This window comes from Microtus pennsylvanicus, chromosome 21 (genome assembly GCF_037038515.1).
Source record: "Microtus pennsylvanicus isolate mMicPen1 chromosome 21, mMicPen1.hap1, whole genome shotgun sequence".
NCBI classification, from domain to species: domain Eukaryota; kingdom Metazoa; phylum Chordata; class Mammalia; order Rodentia; family Cricetidae; genus Microtus; species Microtus pennsylvanicus.
The window spans coordinates 28,423,869-28,448,803 of NC_134599.1; the positions used below are offsets into that span (position 1 = coordinate 28,423,869).

The window sequence follows — 24,935 nt, forward strand, 5'->3', positions numbered from 1 at the left end:
CTGCCTTATTTCAGGCTGGCTTAAAACTTGTGTTAACAGACCTGAGTGCTGGGATTATAGCCATGCTACCATGCCTGGATTTTTTTAAACAGTTTTTGAGTCAGGGCCTCAAAACGGCTCAGGCTGCCTGGGCTCGAGCTCCTCCCGAGCTCAGGTGACTGTGCTGGGCCCACTGTGTGTGGCGTCTACATTCTAAATGGACTTATGTCAGTTTTGCGTTAGTGTTTCATGTGGAAAAGAGCAGCCAAAAGCACACACGTGAAACAATCAGCTCTTTACAGAAACAGCACAAATAACAACCACGCAGCCCAGAGCCTGTTACCATGTCTTCTGGTTCAGGTATGCTGATGCCACGGAAAAACTGGTTACTCTTAAAGATGGACTGATGTCTTGGGATGAGTTTTCCTGTAAAACACAAACCACATAGCTCCTGATAACTTGGGCTAGAAAATCATAAAGCGCGTCATAAAAATCTCCTAAGACGAAGGCATTAAGGGAACTCTGTGCCTGAGTGTTCCCTCCAGACACGGGCAGTGTGAGCCTGTGCAAAGGCCTCATGCTTGGGTGAGGACCACCCTCCACACGACCCTCTTTGTCAGTCTCCCTGTAAGACTAAGCGAGCGAGTGCTGCTGTCTTTAAGCTCATTGTCTCATCTCCGTTCCCGACAATCTCTCAACAGAATAGATAGCTTCCCTCCCTCCAATTCTTCACCCCCTTCATCCCTTCCTTTATTCCTCCCTCCCTCCATCCCCCTCCCTCCGTCCCTTCTTCTCTTTCTCCCTCCTTTGCTCCCTTCCTCCCTCCCTCCCTCCCTCCCTCCCTCCCTCCCTCCCTCCCTCCCTCCCTTCCTCCCTCTCTTCCTCTCTCCACCCTGCCCTTTCTTCCTTTCTTCCTCCCTTCCTCTACTCCCTTCTCTCTCTCCCTTCATTTCCCTCCCTCCCTCATTCTTTTCTTCCTTTGAAACAGAAGCTTGTCTATTCCAGGCTGGCCTCAAACTACATAGTCAAACATGACCTTGAACTCTTGATCTTCCTGCCTCTGCTTCCCAAATCTTGGGCTCACAAGCACGCATCGCCATGCTTGAGCCAGGCAGTGCTAGAGTTCAAACCTAGAGATGTACGCATGATTGTCAAGCACTCTGCCACTGAGCTACATGTCCAGTCTGAGAATTGCCCATTTTTATTTCTATTGTATCAGTGAGGAAAATGAGGCCAAGAAAGGTTCGTCAGCTGATCCTATGAGCAGGCGTCAGTGCTGGTCTGTCTAAAGAGGTAGGGAACTGAGCAGACAGACACATACACAGGAGGGTGACCTACAGTGTTGTCTGGGAGAATGAGCTAGAGAGAAGCAGAGAGCTGCCCAGCAGGCAGGCAGAAAGCCAGAACAGTTCTGGGAAAGATCTGTGTGTTCATCCTGCCGAGACAGCGTTAATGGCTTTGCATCCAGCTCCTGGAGTGGATCTGTAGTCTTCGCTGGGGTAGATCTTCTCCAACCATGGGAAGAAGACAACAGCTTCTGACTGTCAAGGATGACACAGTGACCACAGCTCATGAGACAGGCTTCCAACTGGGCTGGGGGAGAACTCAGTGGCAGAGGGTTTGCTTAGCATACATGAGAGGCCCTAGTTCCACCTCCAGCATCACACACACACACACACACACACACACACACACACACACACACACGCGCCTCTCCAGTCTTATTTCTATAGTGCACCTTACGGGATGTATGACTTCAGGCTAACCATGGAGGCTGCTGGAACCTCAGTTTCACAGGCACAATTAAAAGCGATGTATCTTGGGGCTACCGAGACTGCTCAGAGGCTCTTCTAAAGTCCACTTGCCAGAAGCCACGTTGGTCAGCTTCACAGCTGTAACTCTAGCTCCAGGGGCGTCCCACACCCTCTTCTGCCTCTGTGGACATCTGTACATGTGTGAACACACACACACACACACACACACACACACACACACACACACACACCTCTTTTGTTGTTGATTTTTGGTTTTTGAGAGAGATAGGGACTCTTTACATAGTCCTGGTTGTCTTGGAACTCACTATTTGGACCAGGCTGACCTTGAATTCACAGAGATCTGCCTGCCTCTGCCTCTTGAATGCTAAGATTAAAGGTGTGTGTCACCACACTTGGCCAAAATAAAACAAATCTTAAAATAAAGATATAAATTCCCGCCAGGCGGTGGTGCATCAAGGTGCAATAAAGAAACCTACACATCGGGGCAGCCAACAGCTATCTGATTGGACTTAAGGCGCATTCGATGGGAGGGAGGTCCTGTCCAGTACTGGCAGCACAGTAATGTGGAAAGGGGAGTTTTCACGGGTCCCATTCCTAGGGAAGAACTACGGGCAACTAATGACTCTGGGAGAAGGAGAACTAGCCTCTTCCAGGGATGAGCCCCCCTGCTGGTCAGCCAAAAAACCAAATGGACTCAGTAGGCTATATATATACATGTACACATATAAATGTATATATACATATATATATATATATAACAATAATAAAGAAAAAGAGGCTATCATCTTGAGAGTGGGGAGTATGAGAGGGCTTGGAGGGAGGACAGCTGGGAGTGGCTGAAGGGAGGGGAAAATGTGATGTAATTCTATTTCAACTAAAAACACATTAAGAAAATAATAAAAGATTAATTTGGAAAAAAGGAGTTACTTATATGTACGTCTCTGGGTAGGGCTGGGGGTAGAGGCTGCACACATGAACGCAGGGCCAGAGGTGTTGAATCCCCTGGAGCTGGAGTTCCAGGCAGTTAGGAGCCACCGGAGACAGGTGCTGGGAACCAAACTTGGGTCCGCTGTAAGATCAGTACCTGCTCTTAACCCTGAGCCATCTGTCCAGACTACAAGTTTTTTCTTAAAACTGAGAACTTATAAATTTTAAGGTAGTACACAAGTGCATTACGTTAATATTACTTTAAATGTTGGCTGCCCTGATCAGGAAATAATATCAGACTTACTGGATTTTCTTGGCAAGGCCTCTGCAGACTCATTGCTGGCACTGTGTGTTCAGACAGGATTGGGCTTTGGCTACAACCGCGAGACCCGAGACCGTCCCCGCAGAGGCTTAGAGAAGCGACGGCTTCTTGCTTTCATTATGTTATTTATCACCACAGGGGTGCTATAATGAACATGTGGCCCGCAAAATGCAGTTCATACCCAGTGTCCTGATGATCAAGTAAAGCTGGTCCACATCTGACTTTCCCGGCCAGAGTGGCTGACCCGTCAGGAGCTCCGCAAAAACACAGCCGATAGCCCATATGTCCACGGAGGAACCGTACTTCGTGTCTCCCACGAGAAGCTCAGGGGCTCGGTACCACCTGGTGGCAACGTAGTCTGTGTAGGCATCGCCTGGAACTGCGAGGAAGAGCATCAGGCAGATTAAATGACACCATTATCTCCTGGCCCGAGTGCCTCTGGCCCACTCTCCCTGGAGCAGCTGGGCCGGCAGCTTAGCCAGACCTGTGTAGCTCTCAGCCGGGGTCTCGCTGACACGGGGTAGTGAGACCGTCACTGAGCTGGGGCCCCAGTAAACACTGAGTTGCACCCTAGCTGGAGACCATGGGAGAGTCGTCCCAGACAGGGGTAAGAATTCCCGTCGGGTCACCCGAGTCTAAGTCAGATTTCATCCATTTCCTTTTCTCATCAGCACAGTGCTTGGTTTTGGCTAAATCGTGTCCTCCAAAAAACAAAAAAACATAGGTTTGAAGTCCCAGTTTCGGTACCTGTGGATTTGACCTTATTTGGAAATAACATCTTTTCAGAAATTGTTGAGTTATAGTGAGGTGGGTCCTGAATTCAGGAGCCAGTGTGTGTGTGTGTGTGTGTGTGTGTGTGTGTGTGTGTGTGTGTGTGTGAGAGAGAGAGAGAGAGAGAGAGAGAGAGAGAGAGAGAGAGAGAGAGAGGATGTATACGTGCATGCATGTGTAGCCAAAGATCCACCTCACCAGTCACCCCTCAGGCCAGTCTCCCACCTTGCCTTTTTTTTTTTTTAAGACAGTGTTTTTCCATGTTGCTTTTGAACCCCTAATGCCCCTGCCTCTACCTTTTCAGAATAGAGATGAGCAGTGAGCCACATATCTGGTTTATGTAGCACTTCGTGCGTGCTAGGTAGGCACTTTAGCCACATCTCTAACCCTTCCCTTGATTTGAGACAGACTCTCACTTCTACCCAGAATTTCCCAATCTGTGTGTAGGCTGCCAGCCAGCAGAGTCTCAGGGACCTGCTTGTCTCTGCCTCCCCAGCATGGAGATTACAAACAAGCGCACAACATAATACCTAGCATTTTTTTTATATATAATGTGGGTTCTGGGGATTGAACTCAGGTCCTCATGGTTGTACAGCAGACACTTAGCCACTTGAGCCGTAACCCCAGTCCAAGGACTGGCATTATTACGAGGTGGCCCCGCAGGGGCATGGAGACAGACAGGCATGTGATTTAGAGCAGATGCTGAAGGAAGTGGCTGCCAGGTGAGGGTTAGCACAGCCTGGGGTGCAGGAAGGAGCATCCCCTGGAGCCTCCCGGACCAGGAAAGATCACATTCTACTGCCTAAAGTCTCATGGGTTATGGCTGCTCACTCCAGCAGCCACAGAGAAGTCCTGATGAACCACGGAAGTCCTGGGTGGCTGCACACACTCACGTTCCCTGTCCACGCTAGCTTTTCAGGACGATAGTGACAACGTGGTTTGACTCCTTGTCTCATGAGTCACACCTGTATGTCAGGCAGACGATGGCGGTCTGGGCGAAAGCCTTCCCACCAGACTTGTCCTTCTTCTGCCCTGGGAGTGGTACTGCCTATGGCCAGTGGGTGGAATCCAATCTCATGGTGCTATGTGAGCCCGAAGGTCTGGGAATCTCAGCTCTTCTCCCTCTGAGCTTGGAGGGAAGTTGACGAAACAATCCCATCAGGCCTTTAGGTGACAAGAGTCACATGTGAGTTCTTGGACCAAGTCCATAAATGTTCCACAGGCAAAGAAAAATTGGTAAAATCGTGACTTGCAGAGACTTCTCTGTCTTTACAAAATACGTGCGGGGCCAGTGAAACGACTGGGCAGAGCTGTTTGTTGCTAGCCTTTGTCCTTGGGAACTGCGTGGCAGTCGGGGAGAACCCACTCTGGTGAGTTGTTCCCTAAGCTCCCTGGGTGCTCTGAGTGGTGCACACATGCTAAATAAATGTTTTTGTTGGTGTTCTCTTCCCATTTTGAGATAGGGTCTCTTCTTGTAGTCCCGTCTGTCCCAGAACTCTCTAACTGGACCGGGGTGACCTCTAACTCATAGAGATCTGCCTGTCTCTGTCTCCTGAGTGCTGGGTTTAAAGGTCACTACTCAGTTTGAGACAAGACTTCACCATGTAGCTAATGCTGATCCTCAAGTCTGGATCATTCTGCTTCATCTGCCAAGTGCTGGAATACAGGTGTGTGTTGTTACATTGGGTGGCAATTCTCCTTAGTAAGCCACCCATGGACAGCAGTTTGAACACCACCAAAAAATCTAGGGGTTGCAACTCACCAAACAACAGTCCTCACAGCAAGAATAGAAAACAACCTTGACTATCCATTCACGGCTCTTCCAAAAAATTATATAAACTCCTTTTTTTTTTTTTAAAGACAAGGTCTTGTGTAGCCCAGGCTGGCTCAAATTACCTATGTAGGCAAGGATGACCTTGAACTTCTGATTGTCCCATTGCTATCTCCTAAAGTGTTGGGACTACTACAACTCTGTGGTGTTGTGTTGTCCCCCCATCCCAGCCCACCCTACCCCATCCCCGCTGTGCCCAGGGCAGGCAGGACTTCCTGCCTGCTAAGCAAGCCCTCTCCCATTTGAGCCCGGGTCCCAGCCCCTTCCCCCCATGCATTTCCTGTCTAATTGTACTGACATTGCCTGTCTGTGTTTAGCTTGTTTTTCTGCTTACAGTGTTTGGTACATTCTCCTTCTTTTTAAATTGAGTATGTGTATATGAGCATTTGAATAGCGTGTGCGTGCGCACACAAGCGTGCAGGTCGAAGGACAACCTCGGGTGCTGCTCCTCACCTTCCTTGTTTGAGGCAGTTCCTGGTTTTCTGCTGCATCCTCCAGGCTATGTGCCTGGGTTTCTGGGGTTTTCCCTATCTCAGACTCTCATCTCATCCTAGGGACACTAGGTTTGCAAACGTGCTGTGTGTCCAGCTTCTACGTGGCTTCTGGGCCTTGGAATTCCGGTCCTGGAGACATCTCTCCAGTCTTTGAGCATTTCCCAGTGTCCTGACAACTCTAACTGTAACCTTCTGTCGAGCCCATAGCTTAGGAGCGTCTCCATGTGCCGTTTCTCTTTTCAACCACGGCAGAAACGGGTTATCACCTGGGTCCTATTGTTTTGCACCACCAAGCACAGTAGCCTCAGAGACACTTGGCCAGTCTTGTTTTGGCTCCTTCAACCTTCTTCAGTCACTTCTGGGTACCACTGGGAGGCACAGGATGCTCATACCTGCCCACCTCCCCCCACGCCTCACCCCCCCCCCCCCCAAAGTGCATGTTGCTAACACAGGTTCCTGCTGCTTCCACGTTCTATACTTAGGGAGAAATAGTTATCTATCCCCCATCCCTCTGACCCCTCACTGCCTGGGGATGGTGTCCTTTCTCTTAGCACTGTCTCTGGATCCTGGCGGCCTTTTCATTTCCAGCTGACTCTTACAGCTTTTCCAATCACTCTAGCCTATGCTGCAATGTCTCCCCGGGGAATCATCTGCTCCCTCACTTCACTGCTTTATGGCCGACCATCTTGTCTTATTCTTTCATCTCGTTTACTCTGGGTTATAAGTGCCCGCAGAGCAGAAATACATCTTATGATCCCTTTTCCACTCCTGGGGGCCAGGCGCACAGAGGCGTCATCCAATAAGTCCTAGCTGGATGGAGGGAAGCTGAATTATCAGCTGACTGAAGGCTATCTGAGCCTTCTTCCCTCTTTGGATAACAAGACGTTTCGCATCTATCCATTAGCTTAAGTAAGCCTACAAATGACATCAATTTCTAGTCATCTGAAATAGATGAAGCAGGGAAAAAAAAATGTCCTTACTTAGAATCCTTGCGAATCCAAAGTCACAGATCTTGATCATTCCTTGCTTGGTTATTAGGATGTTTTCAGGTTTTACATCCCGATGAATACACTGCAAGATAATATTTGCTTAATTATCTGAGCCATCAAAATGACAAAGAATCGACAGCACCCGTTAGTTTACAATTGCTTACAGGGCTTACCAAAGCCTCAGAGCTTACAATTGGAAAACAAAACGAGATTGCCCTCATTTTCCTGGAAAAATGTAAGCTGTCAATTTTCATGTATAAATCTTGTCAAATAAAAGAAAAACTTTATCTAAATGTCAGGATATTATCAAAAGATATTAAAACGGTAATTGTTACACGGGGAAACGGCATCTGTCTGGATCTTTTGAAGAAAGGAACACACTCAGTACCGAGAGTGTGTTCACTTTCTATGGTGCCTATTTGAACTGTAACAGGAAGTGTAGAGAAATGTAAACAGTAGGCGCCTTGATCAAGAATCACTACTATTCATAAACCGCAATCCAGGTTGGATAATGCAGACTTGAGAGACTGAATAAACAACAACTCAACAACACTGAGAAGCTCATATAGGAGAATGAGAAAATGAACATATTCAAAAGAGAATTTCATCTTGGGGGAGTTAAATTGCCTAGAAATTATTCCCCCTCCTGCCCCGCCAGTCAGAATGCTCAGCAGCTAAGGAAACCTACCCTGCAAGCCTGGCAACCTGAGCTCCATATTTGGAACCCATGTGAAGGGGGAGGGGGACGATGAGCGTCACAGACCTGGTCTCTGGTCTCTGCATGAACACTGTGGCATGCACCAACCCCATCATGAACATATCCACAATGATAAACGTACTAAGAAATTGCCCATTTTTTAATAGTTCCCACTGATTGTTAACTAGAAGCCTGCAATATTTTAAAGCTCAGGGTATATATGTTCTTCTAAGTGGAGGCAATGCCGATTACATTAAACTGCAATAATTGTTTGGTTACACTCAGGTAAGAAGGCTGGTTGGATAATCCATCTACCTGTCTATCTGGTTATTCAACAGATATTGGCTGAGCATGGTTTATATAAGAGGTCCGTGGTAAGCAAGGAAGAGATAAAAAGATGAATCAGCCTCAGGCATTTCACCATTTATCTGTCCTCAAGAGTGTCTTAGTATACAGGCCAAAAGCACGTACACTTGTGGTAAACTGTATCTTTAAAAATCAACTTAACAGGGCAGGAGAGATGGCTCAGGGCTTAGGACTACTGGTTGCTCTTCCAGAAGACCCAACTTGAATTCCCAGGACTCACGGGGTGGTTTACAACCATTGTAACTCCAGTTCCAGGACATCCAATGCCTTCTGACCTTTTCATGCACGGGCATGCCTGTGGTGCACAGACAAACTCAGGCAAAATATCCATATACATAAAAAAAGTTAAAAGCTGTGCCTATTTCTACATCAACTTTAGGAGAACATTTTGTCTCCTGGAATAGGGTAGAAAGCAACGGACTGATTCCATCCAACATTACCTTTTCTAAAGACTGGGAGGCACAAATTGCATCATGAAAGCTAGGCTTGTGTCTTGTGAACAACACCCATTTTCTGCCATGGAAATGTCTGAAAATGAAGGGTTTTTTTTCTTTGTTCTAATGGAAACTTCAGTGGCGTTTGTGAAACTAAAGAGAGCTTCTCTAAGCACAGATATTTAGTTCCCTGATCTTGAATTTTCTTTCCCAGCGATCCCAGACTACAGTGGTAGACATCTTGCTGGCATTGGAAATGCCCATATGGCGCTCCTAATCAGTGTCTTGGCACTCTGAGTACCCACTCGGAAGGTCTAGAGATATTTTACAAAATCTCTCATTCTAGTAAAAGCTCCAGGAGCCAACTGGAGTGAGCTTCCCCTGGCCCAAAATGAGAGCGGAAAATGACTGCAGGCATCGCAAACACCCAAGCAATAAGAGCCATCGATAACCCTAGCAAACACTGCTCGCTGAGGGAGGACGCTGAGACACATACATCACTCTGAACAGTGACACATGAAGGATAGCATCATGGATTTACCTTATTTTTATTTGCTTACTTTTTTGCAGTTGAGCAGATTGCAGCTAGCAGGTGCTTTGCACATATTGACCCTGCACTCTATCAGTGAGCTATCTCCCTGGTCTTAAAAGACTATTTCTTTGCAGCCTCGGTGATTGAATCCAGAGCCTTGGCCATGCTCTACCAATGAGTTACACCCCCAGTCCATACTTGTCTTCCTATATTTTACAGCAGCCAGAGTCCACAAGAGTAATCTACCTTCTAGGCAATTTCAACTATTATTGTTACTAGGTTATTTTTGAGACAGGAGCACATGCTACAACCCAGGCTGTCCTCCAATTCATGATCCTCCTGCCTTGGCATTCTGAGAACTGCAATTACAGGTGTGGACCACCACACCCGGCTGCAATCCCAATGAAAATGCAGAAGCAATAACACCTTTGGCAAAGAACCATTTCTTAATCTCCATGAATTCTAGATTCAGGGAAGAAAGTGGAAACCATCAGGTATAAAGATCTACAGAGAAACTGAAAATGGGGGTCGGAAGGAGGGGCAATAAAATGAGTAACTTCTGAGCCTGCCAATCAGGATCACCATTGCCAAGGTCAGGGCCATCAGGCCTTATACAGCTCATGATGCTGATACAAGAAGAAGCATGAGACACCCACATCAAACACCGCTATCTAAACACAGCAGCAATGGAACGAAACCTGGAGCTGGTGTCAGTTCAGTGGGCTCGGGGGCTTGTTTGCCCTGTGAGCACTGAGATCTACTTGGGTTTGGATTCCCAGCGCCCACATAAAAAGTAGGGCATGGCCATCTACACCTGGAATGCCAACCCTGGGGGTGGAGACAGGCAGATCCCGAGAGGTTGCTGGTGGGCCAGCCTAATAAAAATTGCAACCTTTTGATCTCAAGGCAATAAGGCAAAACACAACAGGAAAAACAATAATCTTGCTTTGGCTTGAACTCCTGTGTGTGCATGTACACGCACGTGAGCACACAGACACACATACATAAAGTAGTTGGTTTTATTTTACTCTTTAAGTGGCCTGCCACCCAGCTTCCAAATAAATACATGGAGAATAAATATTTATTCTTTCTTATAAATGCCTGCACTTAGCTTGGCTTGTTTCTAGCCAGTTTTTCTAACTTAAATGAACCTGTTTCTCTTCTTTTATGTTTTGTCTCTGGGCTTTTTACCTTTCTTTTTTCTACGTGTCCTTCTTACTCCACGGCTGGTTGTACAGCTGGGTGGCCCTTGGCGGCCTCCTCTCCTTCTCCTTTCTCACTCTTCCTCTTCTCCCAATCTCAGGTTTCTCCTCCTACGTCTTTTCCCTGCCTAGCTATTGGTTGTTCAGCTCTTTATTAGACCAATCAAGTGTTTTAGGCAGGCAAAGTAACACAGCTTCACATAGTTAAACAAATGCTACATAAAAGAACACAGCATGTCTTTGCACCATTAAACAAATGTTCCACAGCATAAACGAATGTAACAGATCTTAAACTAATACTCCACAACACTCCAGTAAGAACACAACCCAACCTGACCCAGCCATGATGGGTCAGGCTGTGAAAAAGATGGAAAATTATTTTAGCCCAATTTAAAAAATTCTCAGAGTCATTAATTCTGTGGTGGAAGGAAATATTGAACAGGCCACACAAACTTGGATTCAGAAGCTATCAGTAGCTTGATTCTCATGGGAATAGGAGAAGGGTTGTGAGTGAACTGCCTTTCCTCACTGTGTAACGGGCTCTGATTTTAGCCCTCTGGCAATTTCTCTTTCTGTTGGAAGATTTGTTACTGAGAACATCCCAGCATTAGGAAGTGCTACTTACGTTATGTTTGTGGCAGAAGTTGAGGGCTTGAAGGGTTTGCCATAGCACACTTTTGATGACCCCATCAGGAACACTGGAGGAAAAGAACCAAAAATAGCAATGAAAACCTCTGGTTTGGGTCCCAGAAGCAAGGGCTGGGAAGAAGGGGGCAGACAGGCTCAACATAGTTGGAGCACAGAGCATTGGGGGGAGGGGAGAGTGGAGAATTGTAGTAATAGGAGAGGCGGAGCTGTGTCCCCAGCACCCCGGCCGCCTGCTAACTTATGCCCCAAAATAATTACACGGACACTGTATTCTTTTAAACACTGCTTGGCCCATTAGCTCTAGCCCTTACTGGCTAATTCTGATATCCCGATCAACCCATCTCTAATAAACTGTGTAGCACAGGTCTTACCGGGAAAGATTCAGCATGTCTGACCTGGCGGCATTCTGTTCTGTTTATTCCTCCTGCCTATGTTTTAACCTATCAGGGCCAAGCAGTTTCTTTATTGCTTAACCAATGAAATCAACAGATTGATATATGACACTCCCACATCAGAGAATTGCTTTAAACATTATCTACATGATTCTGCCTGCTTGTATGTTAGTGGGCCACATACATGCCAGTGTGCCCTTGGAGGCCAGAACAGGGTATCAGATCCCTTGGAACTGGAGTTACAGACAGTTATGTGCAATCGTGTGGATGCTGGGAATCAAGGCCTGGAAGAACAGCCTGTGCTCTTAACCCTGAGCCAAAACTCCAACCAGGCTTTTTGTAAAAGTCTTTGTGTATATATAGAAATTATGTGATTGTCTATGTTCCCGTGTGTGAGAGTGGATACATGTGCCGTGGTGCCCGTGTGGAGATCACTTTGTTTGTGACAGGGTCTGCCCACTGCTCGTGGCTGCCGATGCCAGGCAAGCTAGCCCCAGAGCTTCCAGAGTCTCTTGTCTCTGCCTCTCATGTTGCCTTGTGAACACTGGGATTAGGGTACACACTACTAGGCCTTGTTTTATGTGGGTTCTGAGAACTCAAGTCCTCACAATTGTGGAGCAAGTGCTTTATCCATAGAGACATTTCCTAGCCTGCACCCCCATTAAAAACAAAGCCCCAACCAACATGTTTACAGATCTGTACTCACAGCACAGCCCTTTCACCTCAGCGCTAGTTTGAAGGCCAGTTCGGGCTACATAAAACAAACAAACAAAAGCTGGTATGGTAGCTCACTATCTAATCCCAACACTCTGGAAGTTGAGACTGGAGGATTGCCACAAGTTCAAGGCCAGCCCGGACTGCAGAATGAGACTGTCTGGGAAAAAAAATAAAACCACACACACAAAAAGTTGTTTTTTTTTAAATCCCTTTTTAAGACTTGGTGTGGTGGTGCACGCCTTAACTCCCAGCACTGGGAGGCAGAGGCAGGTGGATCTCTGTGAGTTTGAGGCCAACCTGGTCTACATAATGAGTCCCAGAACAGCCAGAGCTACATAATAGAGGGACCCTGTCTCAAACAAACAAAAAACAAAACCTTGTATGATAGGTATGCAATTTCATAGCTTGGAAATATCTATGAAATGATGTGTATTGCATGAAAAACATTAATTAATTGTAATTTTCCAACCTCAAAATAATCGCTGTATTTTAGGCACCTGTTGGCTTCTGTTTGCCCCTCTGTCTCTTTTTCTTTCCATTTACTCTTTGACTTTTAGTTTGAATAAATATGCTCATATCTTTCAAACGTTAAAAGGTTTAGAGACTGTCTTCTCTCTGACCCCTGCTGGGTCACCCATCCACTCTTCCCCTTCCACCCCTGCCTCTTTCGGGGACATTTTATGCACAGAGGTACCGAGGCCACATGTACACATGTGTTCCAGTGGCAGCGGCTGCGGCTGCGGTACAGCTCATCTCTGTGATCACGCTTGACGCCCGCTATGACGGTTGAGCCAACCGTTCTCTCTAGAAACGCTCCCAGGAGGATTTGCAACTCTCCATCTGAGAAGTAAACGGCTACCTTCTTGTGACCTTGCTTTCTTTTTGAGACAGGGTCTAACTGTGTAGTCTTGGCTGGCCTGCTCTATATATCAGGCTGGCCTCAGACCCAGCGACCTACCTCTGCCTCCCAAGCGCTGGGATTAAAGGTGTGCACCACCTCACCTGCTCCAGTTTTTTGTTTGTTTGTTTGGTTTTTTAACTATTAATAGGGGAAGAGGGAGCACGTACCCTGGTGCTCACGTGGAGGTTAGAAGATGCTCAGTTCTCGCATCTTGTGGGTCCCAGTCCCATTGTCAGACTTGGGGTCAAGGGGCTCCCCTTGCTGGGCCATCTCACCAGTCCCACATCTTGTTCTTAAGATTCATCCATCTTAGAAGTTAGATGTCTGGGGTCAAAGGTACATCTTGATCCTACAGGCAAAGCAGTCCTGGGGGGTGGGGGCAACACTCCCTTTTTCAGGTAAAATGATGAATTTGGAAGAGTCCCTCTAAACCTTTTGGTGGGAAACTCTAAAGCAGGCTCTGGGTTGCTGTGCAAAGGGCACACAGCTTGCGCGAGGGAGGGGTCGACACCCAATGAGGAGTCCAGAGAGAAAAAAGGTCATGTAAGATTTTGTTCCTGGCAGAATCAGCCTTCTGCATGGGGAGAGTTGGCAAAAGTGTCCTTGACTGGTTGTCATGTTCACTGGAGAACAGGGAAGCTGACATTTTTGGTCTGGGGACATTCTGCTTTATGCCGCCATCTCTTAAGTCATTCTTGGTGCCTTTCCGTTATTCACGTCACTGTCCCATCTCGCCTTCACATCTCCATACTGCCAAGCTACCCTATCTAAGGAAGGCTGTACCCATCACACTCCTACCCAACATCTGTGCACATACGTCTCTGTGTCCTCAGCATTGTGCCAACACTTGGTTGCTGCCGATGTTATGCTTGCCTATTGGTGGATAAAATGATAGCTCATTCTGATTTTTTTGGTCGTTCCTTATCTTTTAGTGATTAATAATTTTACATGACGGCACTGGGAATATGGCCTGTCTAATATGCCTGAAGTCCCGTCTTTGAGCCCCCAAAACACAAACAATCTGTCTTGGAGGGGCACACCTGTAATCACAACATTCAGAAGGTAGAGGCAGGAGGATCAAAGTTCAAGACTATTCGCAGTCCCATAGCAAGATGGAGGTTAGCTTGGCCGCATGAGACTGCCTCATATTAAATAAACAAACATTCCCCTGATTTCTGAGCACTACACTTTGTGTATTTTTATTACATGCCTTTTTATTCCCCGTTTCCTTTATTCATATTTTGTGGTGTGTGCATGCATGTTTTTTGCATGTGTATGGGCATGTACAGTGTGCACATGCACAGGAATCCTCTTTCCTCTACCTTGAGGCAGTCTCTTAATCGAACCAAGAGGTCCCTGAGCCAGCTTGCTCTAGAGATCCCATCTTTGCCTCTGATGCTGGAATCACAGGCAGGCTGTGCTATTTACATGGGTTCTAGGGATCTAAGCTCAGCTCCACAGGCTTGTTTGTCAAGCGTTTAACTGCTGAGCCATTTCCCCAGCCCACCCTATCTACCCTTTATCCTTCTTGGATTGGTCTGTATTTCTTCTTCCCTCCTCCTCCTCTTTCTCCCCTCCTCCTCCTCCTTCTCCTCCTCCTCTTCCTTCTCTTCTCTTTCTCCTCCTCCTCTCCCCTCCTCCTCCTCTTTTTCTTCTTTCTCTTCTTCCCTTTTCTTCTTTCTCTTCTTCCCCTTCTTCCCCTTCTTCTTCTTCTTCTTCTTCTTCTTCTTCTTCTTCTTCTTCTTCTTCTTCTTCTTCTTCTTCTTCTTCTTCTTCTTCTTCTTCTTCTTCTTCTTCTTCTTCTTCCCCTTCCCCTTCTTCTTCTTCTTCCCCTTCCCCTTCTTCTTCTTCTTCCCCTTCCCTTCTTCTTCTTCTTCTTCTTCTTCTTCTTCTTCTTCTTCTTCTTCTTCTTCTTCTTCTTCTTCTTCTTCTTCTTCTTCTTCTTCTTCTTCTTCTTCTTCTTCTTCTTCTTCTTCCTCTTCCCCTTCCCTTCCCCTTCCCCTTCCCCTTCCCCTTCCCCTTCCCCTTCCCCTTCCCCTTCCCCTTCCCCTTCCTCTTCCTCTTCTTCTTCTTCTTCTTCTTCTTCTTCTTCTTCTTCTTCTTCTTCTTCTTCTTCTTCTTCTTCTTCTTCTTCTTCTCCTCCTCCTCCTCCTCCTCCTCCTCCTCCTGCTCCTCCTTCTCTTCTCTTTCTCCTCCTCCTCTCCCTCCTCCTCCTCTTTTTCTTCTTTCTCTTCCTCTTCTTCCTCTTCCTTCTCTTCTTCTCTTCTTTCTCCTCTTCCTTTCCCCCCTCCTTTTTCTTCCCCCTCCTCCTCCTTTCTCTCTTCCTCATCTTTTTCTTCTCATATGCAGCTGCTTCTATCTTTTATAATTAAGTTTTTTAAAACAATTTCATATATAAGCATACATATTATATATGTATAGTACACACAGACACACACACAATCACTTAGATAATATGTCTCCGATATCCTCGCTTCCCTCCCTCTTCTTTCCAGCATATCCCCCTCTGGCTTTGCCTTTTTCTCTTGTGGCCACTGTATTTTGTCAGGTCCCAATCCCTGGTCTCTACACTCTTAGTATTTACCTGCTCAGTGTCCACTGCTCGTTACACACCTGCAGATCTTTTCCTTGGTGTGTTGCTCATCTTCCCAGCTCTGCTGGGGGCATATGGGACTGTTATTTTCAGAAACCAGAGACCCAAAGGTTTAATTTTTATATTTAAATTTTTAAATTATATTTTAAGCTACTTATTTTGTGTGCCTGTGTGTTCTCATTTTAAGTAGGCATGAAGACATCTTGGAGGAGTGAGCTCTCTCCTTCCACCATGTGGATCCTTGGGCCTACACTCAGGTCATTAGTTATGGCTGGCCCTAAGGACAAGGTGCTGCCATGTGAGGCTGGTATATTCAGAAAAATGAACGTAGAGGGTGATTTTTCCAGAACGGTTCCATCTCTTAGATCATGATTATAGTAGCATGCCCTTGACAGTCAGGTGTCTGGTGGCAACCTTTGACTTCGGTCCTAATTATTAAATTATGAGAGACTTCATTCTTAAATGAATCTTTTTCCATATGAAGCATCTGTTTGTGTTTCCTGCACTGAGTTGTGTTATAATTTTATCCTTGTCCATCTTTCCCTAGCCAAAGCCAAGATAACAACATTCCTGCCTTATGAAGTGTAAAGGTGACCGTAGCCATCCCGAGCACTAAGAGGCAGACCGCTGAAGCTCAAATCCCACTCTGCTACCTCCTACTTCTACAAAAGTGCTAAGCTTAGAGAGTGATGGCAGCGCCTGCTTTGCCTGTGTGAAAATGGAATTAGACTCTTAAACTCACTGAGAAAGCGACCACCAAAATGTCTGAGGTCAGATGAAGACAGCAGATGTGACCATGACCCTATGGTGACCAGAGGTCCCAAGGGTAGAAGATGTTCTAGGGAGAGAGAGAGCTTGGAGTGTGTGTGTGTGTGCGCGCACACGTGTGTGCTGGGGGGCGGGGGACCTAAGGTTTAAGCAATAAGCTATAGAGTCTCACAGAACCTTCCAGAACCTGGACCATGCTCTAAATCCAAAGTCATCAAAAGGAATCAAGAAGAAGTGATAGGTGCAGAGGGTGTATTTCTAGAGAGTAAAGCGGATGTGGGAAACGGATTAGAAAGCTGGTCTAGCAGCCCAGGAACACAGACTAGGGGGAAAGCTGTGGAAGAGAGGGACCATTCCAGCCCTTGGGGAGCGAGGGCACAGGCACTGGGCGTTAGATCAGCAGACACAGGACACTGGGTAGGCACCCAGAGACTCCAGGAGAGAGGAACTGGGAAGCAAGGCAGGTGCGAGGGTTCAGAAAAGGTCAGAACGCTGACTGCTGACCTTGTTAATGAGAAACCAGGCAGAGCTAATTCGATAGGGGACATTGGTTGTCAAAGAGGATAGGCACAGACTTCTTACTGGAATGTCGTGGCCTGTCCAGTTAGTTCAGAATCCAAGGAGGCAGAGTCCACTGCGGGCAGAGTCAACAGCCACTGGGGATGAATCGCATTGACCTCCGAGAGGAGATAGAACCTTGGAGAATGCCGACGGGCAGTGCTAGGTCCAGACGGGGAAAGCACCCAACGCCATTCTGCCAGAGGCAGCAGTTTTCAAAGCATTGCAGAGTGAAGCAAAACCCGCAGTAGAAACCAATCAATACTCGGTGTTTAAATATTATACTCTGGTCGCGTGTAAACACAAATACCAAAAGCAATTCTGCAAAACTTAAAGCAACGATCAGTTAGCTCAGTTCGAGGCTGAGCGGACATCATGTCCGGGCGACACCTGAAGCCTTGGTCACCTGAAGATGATGTTGACCTCATAATCCACTTGGGTAGGAGTGTGAGATGCATGTGCTGTGTATGTGCATACATGTGTGTACATGTGCTGTGTATGCATACATGTGTGTACATATTGTACATGTGCTGTGTATGTGCGTACATGTGTGTACATATTGTACATGTGCTGTGTGTGTGCGTACATGTGTGTACATATTGTACATGTGCTGTGTGTGTACATGTGTACATATTGTACATGTGCTGTGTGTGTGCATACATGTGTGTACATATTGTACATGTGCTGTGTATGTGCATACATGTGTGTACATATTGTACATGTGCTGTGTATGCATACATGTGTGTACATATTGTACATGTGCTGTGTGTGCATACATGTGTGTACATATTGTACATGTGCTGTGTATGTGCATACATGTGTGTACATATTGTACGTGTGCTGTGTATGTGCGTACATGTGTGAACATATTGTACATGTGCTGTGTGTGTACATGTGTACATATTGTACATGTGCTGTGTGTGCGTACATGTGTGTACATATTGTACATGTGCTGTGTATGTGCATACATGTGTGTACATATTGTACATTGCTGTGTATGTGCATACATGTGTGTACATATTGTACATGTGCTGTGTATGTGCATACATTGTGTACATATTGTACATGTGCTGTGTATGTGCGTACATGTGTGTACATATTGTACATGTGCTGTGTATGTGCATACATTGTGTACATATTGTACATGTGCTGTGTATGTGTGTACATGTGTGTACATATTGTACATGTGCTGTGTATGTGTGTACATGTGTGTACATATTGTACATGTGCTGTGTGTGCGTACATGTGTGTACATATTGTACATGTGCTGTGTATGTGCATACATGTGAGTACATATTGTACATGTGCTGTGTGTGCGTACATGTGTGTACATATTGTACATGTGCTGTGTGTGCGTACATGTGTGTACATATTGTACGTGTGTTGAAGGCCCAGGGTTGATTTCCTAGGATCTTCTCTCCACCTAATTACTATTTTTTAAGGATTTATTTCAATTTTTTATATCTAAATTTTAGTAAAATAACTTTTTTCTTTTTGGAGGCAGGGTTTCTCTGTGTAACAGCCCTGGCTCTCCTGGAACTCACTTTGTAGACCAGATGGCCTTGAACTCACAGAGATCCACCTGCCTCTGCCTCCCCAGTGCTGGGATTAAAGGTGTACGCCACCACTGCCCAGTTTATTATTCAATTTTTATGTGTGCATGTCTGTACTGGTTGGTTCTGTGTCAACTTGACACAAGCTAGAGATATCAGAGAAGACAGAGCCTCAACTGAGAAAATGTCTCCGTGAGATCCGGCTGTAAGGTATTTTCTTAACTAGTGATCAATGTGGGAGGGCCCAGGACATTGTGGGTGGGGCCACCCCTGGGCAGGTGGTCCTGGGTTCTATAAGAAAGCAGGTGGAACAAGGAGGTAAGCAGTACCTCTCCATGACCTCTGCATCAGCCCCTGCCTTTAGGTTCCTGCCCTGCTTGAGTTTCTGTCCTGACCTCATTTGTTGATGACAGGCAATGTGAAAGTCTAAGTGGAATAAACCCTTTCCTCCCCAAGCTGCTGTTTTGGTCATGGTGTTTCATCACACACAGTAGAAACCCTGACATGACAGTGTCCATGTGTATGGGCACTCACACGTGGATGCCCATGGAGGCTAGGGTTGCCAGATGCAACCTGTTACAGGCTGTTATGAGCCACCTGACATGCATGCTGGGAACTGAACTCAGATCCTCTGGAAGAGCCGTCCATGTTCTTAATAGCTGAGTGGCCTCTCAGCCCATTGCCTCCCCAGCCCTATTATTATTTTTGAGGCAGGGTCTCTCACTGAACCTGGAGCTCACTGATTTGGCCGGAGTAGCTGGTCAGTTCCAGGGGAATCTTCCTGTCTCAACTTTTCCTGCACTAAGATCACCGGTTTATGTATCCACCACTCCTAACCTTCTACACGGGATTAAGGGAAAGAGAAGAGAAACATACCCAAGTGCAGACATGGACTTGCCAGGGGAGAGTCGTGTCTTGGCTCACCAATCCTTCACTACTGGGAAGATTAGGTCAGTCACAGTTCTGTGTAATGATGTTGAAATATTGGGATGTATGGTTTTGCCCTTCTTTCCCTGATACATATTTCTCTAAGAGGAATTCTACAGCCAAAGTATGAAAACAGCTTTAAAAGTAGTCACCGACGCTGCCGAATGACCCACCTGGCTGCATTCTCTCGCTGGAGGAGGCCTGCACACCTGACTGCTTTGGGGGTGGGCTTCAGATTGATCCCTTGCGAAACTCTGCCCCACGGGGCTATGTCGCTAACCCTTCTTCGGACATTTGAGACAGGGTTTTGACTAAGTTTGCTCAGGCTCACCTTGAACTTGTAATCCTCCTGTCTCAGCCTCTCTAGTATACCACAGCACCCAACTTACTCAGTTTGAAAATTATTAATTGTGGTGATAGTTTTGGAAATTCTTTTTTGGCTTTATTTGGATTTTTTTTTTTTTACAAAATTGTTTACCGCGTTCCCTTTTCCTTCTTTAAAAAAATTCTTGGTTTGTTCTAACTTTTTAGAGTTTAAAACATAACCTATTGGCACATTCTGATTAGAATTTTGTGCTACAGAAAAAAAAATTGATAAGGCGCTGGGTGTTTGGGAGGCAGAGGAGGGTGGATCACTCTGAGTTCCAGTTCCAGCCTGCTCTACAGAGTGAGGTTTAGGACAGCCATGGCTGTTTCACAGACAGCCCTGTCTCAAAACAAAACCAAAAGAAAGGTTGAGGCGATGTCTGTATGTCTATAGTAAACATTTTCATCTAAAAACAGAAGCACATTTAAATAAAATCCTTTATCACTTCAGTCAGGTTTGTAGCTGTCTCCTTTTTTGGTTTAAAGATTTATTTATTTTTTTTTTACAAATTTTATGTGTGTGAGTGTTACCTACATGTATGTAGGTGCAACACGTGCAGGGAGGACAGAAAATGGCCTCGGCCCTGGAACTGGAGTTACGATGGCTGTGAGCTGCCATGTGGGTCCTGGGAACCAAACATGGGTCCCCTGCAAGAGCAGCCGGCGCTCTTAACCGCTGAGCCGTCTCCCCAGCCCCAGTAGGTGCCTTTATACTTTAACTTACTGGGGAGCTATGTGATTAGATTTCCTTGTTCTGAACTGGGGCTCCTCCTTGAGGTCAGGTGACCTTTCCTCTCAGGCTACACTGGGGTTTGGACTCACTGCCTTTTTGTTCTGGTTACACGTCATCTAGGTTAGTGGCCATCGCCTTCTGATCACATCCTACCTGAAGCTGGAGGATGGTAGCCAGATGCACCAGGCTAGATTGGGGGTGGGAGGGGTGGGGATGGGAAGGCATGGGAAACCGGTTGGGATTTGAAATTTGTCATAGCCGACTGCACATAGAACAAGAGCGAACTGGCCACGGAACTCTAGTTTCTCCATCACTTACCCGTTCGGGTTTCTCTCCAGCTCATTTAACAGCGTGTGATCACAGTACTCAAAAACTAAATGCATCTTTCTCTTTCTTCTGAACACCTCGATGAGGTTCACAAGGTTTGGGTGCTTCAACTGCTGCAAAAGAATCGAAGTGCCCGGCTGAGCAATGTGTTTCCACTCATCCCCGCTCCCAGACCTACTGCCATGCTTGAGAACAAGCTCCAATTTACTGTTCTACCTCCTGGGCAGAAGCTTCTTCGTTATTGTGTGTGTTGGTGTGTATGTATATTTGTGGAGGAGAAAACGTGTGTGTGCACTTGTGGAGGCTAGGGGCTGATAGCAGGTGTCCTCTTTGATCCTCTCCCTTTTAACCCTTTTATTACTAATTAATTGATTAATTAATGTCTCTGAGTGCACGGGTGTGTAACACTCGTGGATGTGCAGGTCACACGAGTGGAAGTCAGGTGACAGCTTGTGGGGACTGAATCTCTCTTCCTACCATGTAAGTCTGGGGGTTGACCTCAGGTTGTCAGAATTGCTATGCAAAGGACTATAAAATAATCAGTGCCTATGCAGCTTACACAGTATCGTGGGCTAACAAAAGTTTTATTTTCTTTTTACTTGTGTGTGTGTGTGAATGTGTACATGTACATGAATCCAGAAGAGGGCACCAGATTCCCTGGAGCCAGAGTTCCTGGCAGGTGTGAGCTGCCTGGTGTGGGTGCTGGGAAGCAAACTTGGGCTGTCTACAAGAGCAGTGTGTATTCTTAGCCTGAGCCCACCTCTCCAGTCCCTTTTTACTATGGATTTAATGCAAATGATGGCTGGGTTTAAATGCAGCCTGGTTTCTAGTACTGGCTCCCAGCAATACTGGAGCCTTGTTCTTGAGTTTTTGCTACCCTTCTTATCACAGGAGTCCCTCCAAGCTGACGCATTTAGGTATTCTTCTCATTGCATTCTGCTCTGTGGTTGTGCTGATGTACATACAGATGTTACATGTGTTGAGTTCTATTGCCACGTGGAAAGAGTTCAGAAAGGAGTCTTTGATATTTTATTTCTTTTTTTGTTTTTCTGTGCAATATAACATCATACACATGATTTTTTAAAAAACTGTTTTAATGTATATGGGCATTTTGCCTGTGTGTATGCACATGCCCGACTTGTGTGCCTGGTACCCAAAGAGGCCAGAAAGCATCAGGTCATCGGGAACTAAAGTTACAGATGGCTGTGGAACTAAACCCACGTCCTCTGCAAGAGTGGTACGTGCTCTTGGCTTCTGAGCCACCTCTCTAGCCCTTTGTTCAATATTTTAAATCAAAATTAAAATGATAATGAAGTTACATAATCTATCTCAAGAGTAATATAAAAATCTTAGTATAGAAGTCAATATAAAAGGTAGAAACGAGAACAACTGTAGGCAAACTATTATACGTGGCTACTCGGCTGAGGGGGCCCAAATAGTTCACTGTATACACCAAGACACTTCTGAGAGGACTGGACGGTTAGCGCCACAGGAATCTGGGACAAAAACTATAAACCAGGATGTTCCTGGGCAAAACAGGACAGATGACTTCACCTATCTGTAATTGCTTTTCATTGTTTTACATCTAGTAGACAAATCAGTTTTCCAACACACACACATACACACACACACATATACACACACATACACACACACAAATATTTTGTATATTTGTAGCAATTCAATAAGTATTTTGCAGGCTCAGAGAGTCTTAGGCATACTCAGAACTTTGCCTTGCATATCTGTAGATGACTATCTGCAAGTGTGTCACCATTCAAAAAAAAAAAAAAAATCTGGGTTGGAGAGATGGCTCAGAGGTTAAGAGTACTTCCTGCTCTCCCAGACAACTTGCGCTTAGTTTCCAGCACCCACATTAGATGGCTCACAACCACCTGTAACTCCAGCTTCAGGGGGTCCCAAGGCACCTGCACGCACGCACGCGCATGCACACACACACACACACACACACGCACGCACACACACACACACGCACAAACACACACACAAAATGTAAAACAACAACAACAACAACAAAAATCACCCGGAAACTGCTGCTCAGTAGTTGGGAAAACGAGACACAAGAGAATTGTGTCCAGAGCCCCAAATCAATCTTCACTCTGCCTACTCCACTGGCGGAAAGGGCCAAAGGTCAAAGGGTGGCAGGGATGGTTTTTAAGAGTCAGGCTGCTTTGGGCTCCAGCAAAACCACAGTTTGGAAACAGGACAGTTTTCCTGCCAGGTGGACAAGAGATTCAGACACTGCAGCTCCATGCTCCCGCCGTGCCCAAGTTTAACCCGGGCGAACTGTCTGTGGGCAGACCTGCGACCCACAGCTACTTGGCTAGTGATGTGGACTTAGCCTGCTCCGTGGTTGCCTAAAGGAAAACAGGCAGTGTGAGGAGGATAGAAGGTCAATAAAAAGAGAGTGAAGAAAATAAAGAGGGCTGTGTTCAGGGCAGGAAAGCAGCTATGAGCCATCACTAGACGCTTCACAGAGGGAATGATGCATGGCTGCTTTGCACGTTAAAGCGCACCCTCAGATTGGGATAGTTTTAATTCCGAAGTTAAATAAATAAGTAAAAACCTAAGCCTTCAGTTTATCGCCAGAACAGATTGGTCCGCTAGCGCCCTCTGCCGGTCAAGTGGTAAGATTGACTCCTATTTTAAATTAAATTCTATTTTAAATGAACCCCTAAAATACATGGGGGAAAACTGAACGATATTTGAAAAGAACAAATAATGTTCAAATACTCTTCACTCTTACAAGCTGAAATTCCACTGAAAATAACAGATGGTATTTAGAAAATGACGGTTGGTGTGGGCTCCTCAAATGTGTGTGCATGCAGTAGTGGCTTCTCCACCTCTGGGAGCGTATTAGAAACCGGGCACTTCAGGAACCAACAACCCCAGTCCTCCTACCTCCAGACTCCATATTTTAGTGAAAGCCCCAGGGGTTCCAACCACAGGCGTTCATGTTGAAGAGACTTATTGAAATGAATTAAATAAAAAATGTTGCAGGTCCCCGAGTGGCTTATAGCTTTAAAAACAGAGGGATTTTTAGGCTAGGAAAACATTTCCACTGAGAACATATGAAAGTTCTACATCGAGTTCCGTCAGAGTAAAAGCAATGGCAACAAAGAACAACAATGTAAGAAACTCATTACACGTTCATGGCTGGGTGATACTAAGCAGAGGCAGACCCATGCTAACATCTCCAGGGCCCCTGGGGGCCCCTCTGTGCTGGGAAGTGCTCATGCAGTTTTGCGGGTTGGTTGGGAAAGTGTGTGGGGGCAATGTCCAGAAGACGGCCAGGTGGAGGGCAGTGGGTAAACAGTAGGGTCAGGACACTTAGGACAGCGTGGATGTTTCCCAGTCCGGATGTGCAGCACAGAACGCCAGGTACTTCCATGTATAAACCACCTACTGCTACGCACACACATCAGATCAGATCAGAGAGGCCAGAGTCCAACCCTACTTCCCAAAGTTGCTGATCCCTAGGAATTTAAGTCCAATGGAAAGAAACCCGACTTTAAAATTCTCGGTCGCTTAGAGCGCCCGTCTCAACCAACGACTTGGGGTGCAGATGTCGGCCTGTGGGGCGCGTGACCTACCTTCAGCATGCGTATTTCTCTCAGGGCTATTTTCTTAACAACCGGATCCTCTTCGGACTCCACAAACTTTTTGATAGCCACCACTTGTCCAGAAGACTTGTTTCTGCACTTGAATACAACCCCGTAAGACCCTTCTCCGATTTTCGCCAGTTTCTCATACTTTTCCATTTCGGTTAAAGCGACTTAAGTTAGCGAACCGATTGACTGAGGCACAGCGTTGCACCTGGAAAACAAGAACGACTCTTGTGAACCAAGCTACATGGAACACAGTGCTCTCCCAGTTGGTGTATGTCCACCCTTTAAGCCTTGCGTTCTGTGCGCAGGAGAAGTGAGCACTTGGATGACATTTTGTTAGCATGGCTCTATTCTTCCAGCTGTTGCAAGGCCTGCAGGGGTCGTTTATGTTGACCTGTGCTCTGTGCGACCCTGGCTCCGTGTGAACACAGTTCAACGAAAACGACCTGGGGGGATGGGCCTTCACCCAATCTATTGTTTTTATTGTCCTGGGGGAAATGGTTAAAA

General features: G+C 46.2%; 1 protein-coding gene across 1 annotated transcript in view; it reads right to left on the reverse strand.

Moving 5' to 3' along the window:
• The window catches only part of Cdkl4 (cyclin dependent kinase like 4), a 44,354-nt gene that overhangs the window by 11,413 nt on the left and 8,006 nt on the right, over window positions 1-24,935 (reverse strand). The window contains exons 2-7 of the mRNA XM_075955479.1: window positions 24,414-24,636; window positions 20,794-20,915; window positions 10,945-11,017; window positions 7,080-7,170; window positions 3,185-3,382; window positions 323-405 (exon numbers count right to left, since the gene is read on the reverse strand). Coding sequence (XP_075811594.1) covers window positions 323-405; window positions 3,185-3,382; window positions 7,080-7,170; window positions 10,945-11,017; window positions 20,794-20,915; window positions 24,414-24,581 — 735 coding nt within the window. The 5' untranslated portion in view covers window positions 24,582-24,636. The remainder of the gene's footprint in view (window positions 1-322; window positions 406-3,184; window positions 3,383-7,079; window positions 7,171-10,944; window positions 11,018-20,793; window positions 20,916-24,413; window positions 24,637-24,935) is intronic.